This window comes from Lactuca virosa, chromosome 3 (genome assembly GCF_052849685.1).
Source record: "Lactuca virosa cultivar CGN04683 chromosome 3, Lactuca_virosa_CGN04683_v6, whole genome shotgun sequence".
Taxonomy (NCBI): domain Eukaryota; kingdom Viridiplantae; phylum Streptophyta; class Magnoliopsida; order Asterales; family Asteraceae; genus Lactuca; species Lactuca virosa.
In genome coordinates, this window is record NC_136428.1 from 60272121 (window position 1) to 60280457 (window position 8337).

General features: G+C 34.4%; 1 protein-coding gene across 1 annotated transcript; it reads right to left on the bottom strand.

Moving 5' to 3' along the window:
- LOC145165803 (electron carrier/ protein disulfide oxidoreductase) lies at nucleotides 1-3996 on the bottom strand. Its single transcript, XM_079084702.1, has 6 exons — nucleotides 2371-3996; nucleotides 2165-2220; nucleotides 1828-2058; nucleotides 1453-1744; nucleotides 1181-1377; nucleotides 1-1084 (listed from the first exon to the last, which is right to left on the bottom strand). The coding sequence occupies exons 1-6, from the start codon at nucleotides 3496-3498 to the stop codon at nucleotides 931-933; spliced, it is 2058 nt and encodes a 685-aa protein (XP_078940828.1). The 5' UTR covers nucleotides 3499-3996; the 3' UTR covers nucleotides 1-930.
- Between the last annotated feature and the right edge of the window lie 4341 nt (nucleotides 3997-8337).

Below are 8337 nucleotides of genomic sequence, written 5' to 3' on the forward strand. Positions count from 1 at the left end.
ACCAGGAAATCAATACTTTAAACTAAACAATTAACCATTCTCGAGGAGAGCATGTGCAATTACTAAATCTTAAAACATTTACTTGATACAAGTGTTTAACAATATGAAGAAAGTAAATAAAGCTATCCTTGTACAATTGTCAAGACAATGATTGCAACCTTTTGGAATAACACGCACACATTGCTAGTAACAAAGAGAAAGAATCTATTATACGTGAGCTTCCAAAGTTAACTTTGAGATACAAATTATTATAAATATATATTTCTCTGGATTTCACGATTCTGATTCTACAATGAACAAAAGGATTGTACCCAAAAACCATATTGATATAAGAATACATGATGAAGGGCTAAATGTAAGAAATAGCAATGCATCTTCATTTATCTGTTTATTATAACACCCTACTTTCATTTTCTATTACAGCATTGTATTTTCATTTAACTTTCTAATTAAGGCATTGTACTTTGAAAAATCTACCCAACTACATTTTTTTTTAATTTTTTTTACAAATCTACACAATTATAGCAATGAAAATTGCTTGGTATTTAGATGGCAATGCTAGGATAGGGTAGATTTTTTTCAAAATATAATGCAGTAATATGAAAAATTATTAAAAGAGACAAGAGATGGGACAAAAAATTGCAACTTTTGTCCTATTCACATCCGTCTGAGTCCAATGCATGTCAAACACAGTACAACCACAACCTGTTCTGTTCTGTTATATACCGTGTGTAACAAACGTACCCCAAAACAATTTAACAACAATTTACAACAGAGCCTCATGACGTGGCCCACTCATCAAGAAAAGGAGGGGTGTCACGAGAGTTGTTTATGCAGTGAATTTTTTTTTTTTTTTAGTAAAAAGGATGGGTAGATGTAGTATTTAACCTGAAGTGTTTTACATTGAGATTTGAGATTGAGTAGGTAATGTTAGCTGTTTAATCTCCAATCATAAGGCTGATATACCACTTTTAATTGACTGTTATTAAGCAATTCCAAAAGGGTTCGTGTCTTTTCAACTTCCAAGTAATTTGCAGCATGTTTCAGTACCTCCACTGCATTCTTCCCAAAATCCACACTGTACCTATCATATTTTACAATCTCATCTCATCTTCTTTGTCAGGAGAGAAAACCAGATTATATAAAAATGTTTTCCTACATTGGTGATATTGTAACTTACCATTTGAGTATTTTAGTAACTGATATTGTCATGGAGTCCACATGAAGTACAAATGCCCCACTTTGTAAGAAGTCGTGAGCAGCCTCCACCAATTCCACATCAATGTTTTTAGGAGAATAGCATCGAAGAGCAGGGGCAGATCGATTTCCAGAAACTAGTGCAAAGTGTATAAGAGGCTCAGCATAGGGAAGAGACACCTGAAATATATATATATATACATTTTCTAAGGAAAAGTTGAGAAATTACAAAAACCCATAATTAAATACACAGACCTTAAAGCGTCTATCATAGATACCAAAGGGCTTTATGAGAGTATATGGTGGTCTCTGGTTGCCTCTTAAAATGCCATTATAGATGTCTGAAAGGGAATATGCACACCCACCAATAACATATTTGAACTCATTAAACAATTTCCTTCTATCCAATGCTCCTTCAGGATGACCCCACACAAGTATTGCATGAATTGCCATCAAATTGTATAGATTGATAAAGAAAGCAAGCCTTTCCTCCTTGGCTGTTCTATTTAGGTCAATTCTTTGAAGTTCTTCTGCAATCCTTAAGAACCTTTTGTTTTTTTTTAAAAAGAAAAAAAAATGAATCGCTTTTACTCAAAATCGATTGAGAGTTAAGAGAGTATATGAACTAACCTTGCAAACTCCTCACTCCCATGGATAGTTCTATAAGCAACATGCCTTCCATCTTCTGATATATAGGCTTCAAGGATGGCATATAGTAAAAATCTCAACCTATGTGAAACTTCTACAAGAGGTTGTCTCTTAGACTGAATAATACCCCTTGGGATGTTTTGACACTGACTTATTACAGGATCTTGATCCAAAAATCGGTAAAGGTGATTGCCATCTTCAAAAGTATTTTCTCTAGGTTTATATATGCACACACAAGCAAATATCAAATCAGAAACAGAGTAAAAGGAAGGGCAACACAAATTTTAGCTCAAAAAGTTAAAGACTACTCAGTACTCACTCAAGAACATGCCGGAAGAAAAGCTCCTTAGCAAGCTTCCGGGCAAATTCAATAGCCTATTTGTATGTAAAATGACATTAGAGCCCTTAATCACAATCAAACAACTACAATAGACTAAGTTGAGTTGAATATAACCACTCTCAGAATCAACTAAAATTTGTAGCAATCCATGAAGATACTGAAAGAAGAAAGTATGGTATTGGTACCTCTTCTCGTTCCAAGAGTTGATCTTCTGACAAGAAATCTACAGCTTCTGAACCCAGAAAGCAATTGGTCACCCTCCGAAATTTATAAAAACGATCCTTAACAACAATTGATTCCTTCATCTTCCGGACTATAACTGCTAATTCATCTACAATACCCCTACTAGACACGTCATCTTCCCCTGAAAATGGTGGTAGAGGACCTTTTGGCGATGGCCCTTGGGAAGTTACGTACTCTATTTTCTCCTGTAGCTTACCAGACTCATCCAAACCTTTTAACTCATTCAACCCTCCAATTGGGAACTGATTGAAAAACACTCTAGGCACATCTGAGGAGCCAGTCATCTTTTCTAGCTCCAATTTTCTACCTGGGTACACATCTACATTTATTTCCAAATACCTGAGCCTTCTCTTACGTAGAAATAGCCTTGCCTCTTTGCAATCTGCGCACCATAACCTTGTATATAGTACAACCCTTCCTTTCATTGCTATTGATTTAGGTGACTCAAGACTCAGACTCGCCTCCTTTTTCTTTCCCTCATCCTGATCCTTCTCTGGTGTTATCTCTTGGCTTTCTCTTTCATCTGTCTTTACCTCCTTTATGTTTTTGTTATTTTCATCAGAATCATTCTGCACATCAGTTTTTCTGGAAAGACGGTGGAATACATTAGAGACTGCATATAAGCTCTTCAACTTTACAAACTTTGTGAGAACTGAAACCTTTCCGGGATTGGCTTCCATTATAGGTTCCCAAGTTCCATCAACTACAAGCCCTTCTTCCTCCTTACTACAAGTGTTATCTTTAGGGTCGGTTTGATTCTCCTCTGTTTTTTCAGATAATGAACTTTTACTGATACCCTCATGATTATTCAAGTCGTCACCTATCTTTTCACCATCCTCTGCACAAGTGACATGCCTAACATCCTTAGAAGATTCTTCCTGAATATGATGGGCCTCCGTTTCCAACTTTTCAGTAGGTTGATGGTCGACTTTGACCGTTTCAGAAGAGTATTCCCGATCCTCCTCCTCTTCGGTGTCTTTAATGCAATCCAATATCTCCCCCTCCCCCTCTTTGGTAATGGAATTTAGTGTTGTATCATTTATCGAATTATCCTTCTCCTTGTCTTCCATAGTAACCTAAATCGCTCAATGCCCACGATCTACGTTCTGAACGCGCTGTACCCAAAAGCGGTACGGAGTCGTACCAAAACGTAGTCGGTATGCGAATCGGATCGACAGTCAAGGCGCGCCAAATCGAGAACGTAATAGGTCCGATCGATAAGGGAATCGCCTATTGGATCGGATTTTTCCATGTTCAGCCTCAATTGCAAACGTCGACCTGGACGCCGACTCCTAATTTGGCGGGAATTTCAGCGACGCTTCTCAATTTCGGATTTATTGGACACAATTGTTGATTTGGTGTGTGCGATAGTAAGAATGAAGGAAGGCAGAAGACGTGAGAAACTGAGAATGACAGCAATCAATCCAATCTAGGAAAGCATGGCGACATGAAGAAAGTTGGTGTTAAAGAGCGTTTGAGGGATCACTTTGAACATTAATCAACATGACAGCATGAAGAAGGTTCGTATAACGGACAGGCCCTAATTGTGATAACATAAAATTTGTAAATGGTGTTGTGTTTTAGTGTTGATAGTGTAAGAAAATTAAAATGATTTATAGAACTTTACCAATACAATATTATTATGGGATTTTCTAATATGTGCCTAAGGGCACATATAACAAACATTAATTGATGATATATATTACCATAATTAATTATAAAATACATTAATTATAAGAAATATTACCATAATGAAATGTGAAATGCATTAATAATCTCCCATAATAAATATCTATTTCGAATTTAACTATGGTAATATTTTTCATAATTAATACTTCTTATATATGTCCTTAGGACACATATTAGAAAATCCCTATTATTATTTGATGTTTTACCTAAAGATTTGTTAGAACCGGAAAACTCATTGTGAGTTGAGACTTGCGAACATATAGGAGTTAAAATATGTAGTTTTGAATTTCAACTGTTTTTTTCTTTTTAAATTATATTTATAATTTGAATTTTCTGGACAGTTTATATATATTTCCAATCATTTTTCCTACGATATTTGAAATTTTGAAGCAACAAAGAAATATTTCTCTTCTAAAACGCGTTTTCTTATTCAATAAAGACGTATTGCGTTTTGCAACACATTCATCACTTCATGGGTAAGAAAAAGAATATGCCTGATAAAATATTTATAATTATATTATATTATATTGTAGTTTCAGTATTAACTAATTGATTTTTTTTGTACATACCAATTTAGTGATTTTGTAAACAAAAATTTACAATAAGTTAAAAAATATTAAAACCCAAACGATATAAGCAGATACTATTTAATATTATTACTCTCTCTCTCTTAACTTATAATTCAATCAAGTGAGCATATAAATGTATTTGTAGATAATAGATATGATAAGAAATCAAATCAATACCAAAAGAACATGGAAATCAGAAATTTCAAAGAAATTAGACAAAATTGCAAAAATGGTTCCTGTGGTATGCAAATTTTTGGGGTTTTAGTCCAAACCCCGTGTTTTTTGGATCCTTGGTCCTTTTGGAGTGGTTTGTATGTGGAATTGGTCCCTGGACTTAACTCCCGTTAAATAGGATCTGTTAACCCCCCTCATGTGCCTCACACGTGAGGGTAAATTCGTCATTTCATATGTAAGGGACCATTTTTGCATAACCTGTTTTTTTGTCTTATTTGACATTTACCCCTCTCTCTCTCTCTCTCTCTCTCTCTCTTGTTTGTTCATGAACTCAGGTTTCTTTGATTAACCAGTTGAAGATACGTTCTTCATTCATCTATTCATCTTTTAGAAACAAAAATTCAAGGTCCAATTTTAAAAGACACACACATACACCCGAAAAACACATTCAACGTACAACACATCGATTCAACAAACTGCACACACTGATTCAACTTGTTATGAGTTTTCACACACTGATGAACTTGATTAAACACACACACGCACACGTTGATGAACTCAAATATCAAACACCATACCGACCTGTTGCACCTACGATCATACACATCACCCCATTCTTTCACCTTCATCTCCCAACAGTTCCCCACCCCTGTATAAACCACTTTTGCAATCAATTTTTTCAGATACAGATACAAAAAGGGGAAACATCATCGATATGACCTAAAATCAAAATCAAACCTATAATAAAACCTATTGCAGAGTCGGTGATTTCCCCACCCACATTAGTCAGTCTCCAATTATAGAAGCACAATGCTCCAGCACATGCACCAGTAATGGCATCATTACCTGCTCCTACAAAATGTCATGGACTGAGCATCGTTTCCCCTTCTCTGTTCAAGTTCTAAAAAACGTAACCAAAAACTTCTCCAATGAACACGAACTGGGTCGTAGTGGATTTGGGGTTTGTTTACAAGAGTCAAGAACACGAGAGAAAATAGTGAGTTCATGTGAGGATTTAGGGCAAATAAGGGAAGGAGCAGGCGTATTGGCGGCGATGAGAGGGAAAATGGGTTAGGGCAAAGAAGGGAAGGAGCAGACAATGATGGTGCGAGAGGAGGAAACAAACGGTAGTACGCACGCCTTTCCTTGCTTTGAAATCAATACAAAAATCAATACTTGGAAAATGAGGATAGTTCGATTGAGCACCGGATGATTTCTTATTTGAACCGGATGTAGAAATCATGAATTTCTTTTTTTGTGTGCTTCTGATCACCAGATTCTTATGAAAGAAAGGGGAATATTGGTTATTGTTTAATTGGGTTTGTGTTTAGAGAGAGAGAGAGAGAGAGAGAGAGAGAGAGAGAGAGGTGAATGTCAAATAAGCCAAAAAACAGGTTATGCAAAAATGGTCCCTTATATATGAAATGATGAATTTACCCTCACGTGTGAGGCACATGAGGGGGGTTAACAGATCCTATTTAACGGGAGTTAAGTCCAGGGATCAATTCCACATACAAACCACTCCAAAAGGACCAAGGATCCAAAAAACATGGGGTTTGGACTAAAACCCCAAAAATTTGCATACCATAGGGACCATTTTTGCAATTTTGTCAAGAAATTATAATGTGAGCCACGCTGATAGCACCTTGGAAACGAGACACGTGTTATGTAGATCTCCCAGCAAAAGAAAACCACACCTACCCAAGGCAGTTTACACATGTCCTGTTGTGAGTATGCTATGTGTCTTGTTGAAAGATAATAAATTTTGATTTACCAGTTATTATTATAGAGTCAATTACTAATCTAGCCAAATTAAGGAATTGTTTAATAATTTTTAGCCAAAAATTTAGTAAATGTCCAAATATAGCCCACAAAATTGTAGGTTTCTATATTCGTCGACTGTTTCGCCAATTCGTCTACTATAGGGTTCTATATTCGTCGACTGTTTCGCCAATTCGTCTACTGTTTCGTGTTTTGTATAAATTTTTTTTTCATTTCTAAGATATAAAAGCGTAGGTTTTTTAAAACCTACGGTTTCCTCTCGTTTTAGCTACGGTTTCCCAAACCGTAGCCTACGGTTTTGGGTAAAAAATCCGTTTTTTTAAGTCTACTGTTTTGGGGTTTAATCTACTGTTTTGTCAAAAAAGCTACGGTTTTAATTTTTTTAATTTTTTTTGTGATATAGAGTATTAAAAAGAGTGTTTATAAGATGTAGAATTATTTTAACAATTATTTTATTAAAATTTTTTGAGAATTCAAAACAGTAGACTTAAAAAAAAAACCGTATTTTTTTCCCAAAACCGTAGGCTACGGTTTGGGAAACCATAGCTAAAACGAGAGGAAACCGTAGGTTTTTAAAAACCTACGGTTTTGTATCTTAGAAATGAAAAAAAAATTATACAAAACACGAAACAGTAGACGAATTGGCGAAACGGTAGATGAATTACCACAAAAGAGTAGTCAACGCCCGTTGACCGTAGTCAACTGCTGTTGACTGTAGTCAACTATGGGTTGACTACTCTTTTATGGGCATTTTTGGCTAAAAGGTTTTTTTTAGTTGACTACTCTTTTATGGGCATTTTTGGCTAAAAGGTTTTTTTTGCTGTTATTTGATAAGTAATTAGCAATTATGGTTAGATTTGTATTTTCCCCTTGATTATAAGTTGGGTAATTATTGGTGTTTTTAACAAAATAGGTTTTATTTTATATAATCAACTTTCAACATCTCAAGAGAAGCTAAAGTTTTCAAAAGTTGTAATTTTTTCTTCATATAGTTGATTACAAAATATCATTGGTTAATAAAATAGTTTTAGGTTTATTCATAGTTTTAAAGTTTCCATTGTCATTTTTAGTGTTTTTAGAAACCGATTTTTTGAATAAAATCCAACAATAAGTTTTTGTTACATCCAAAAATCATAAATCCATTAAAATTACGTAATATAGAAGGTTCATTTATATGTATTTTCATGAGTCATAAATTCATTATAAAATGAATTCATTTATAAAATATAATCGAGTATATATTTTGTGCTTATGAATCAAATGGATTTTCCAAACAATTAAAATTGTATGTTTAGGTAGATGTTTTTTGTATTTATTTAATATTATTTAACTAATTTATAATATTATTAGAAAGAAATTGAAAATATATGAGAGTTTCAAATGAATATAGTAAAAGAAAAAATATATATTTCCTTTATAATGTAATATTATATTATATTATAATATATATGATTATTAACAAAATATGGTCAAGTGAAGGGGGATTCAAACCAAGGATTCATTACAGGGCAAAGGGATTTTTTTTAGGGTTGGATCGTTGTTTTATGAAGGGGCAATATCGAGGTCAAGTGTTATCAGCAGTGGGGTTTGACAGGAATAATGAGATTTACCTATTTACATATGCTTTGGTTGAAGCTGAAAACAAGGATTCATAGACATGGTTTTTGACACACTTGGGAGAGGATTTGGAGATGG

Excerpts from the sequence above, each read along its gene's own strand:
- LOC145165803 (XM_079084702.1), bottom strand. The coding sequence starts at position 3,498 with ATGGAAGACAAGGAGAAGGATAATTCGATAAATGATACAACACTAAAT. Across the intron at positions 2,221-2,370 it reads AACTCTTGGAACGAGAAGAG|GCTATTGAATTTGCCCGGAA; the intron begins GTACCAATACCA and ends ACATACAAATAG. Across the intron at positions 1,378-1,452 it reads TCTATGATAGACGCTTTAAG|GTGTCTCTTCCCTATGCTGA; the intron begins GTCTGTGTATTT and ends TATATATTTCAG.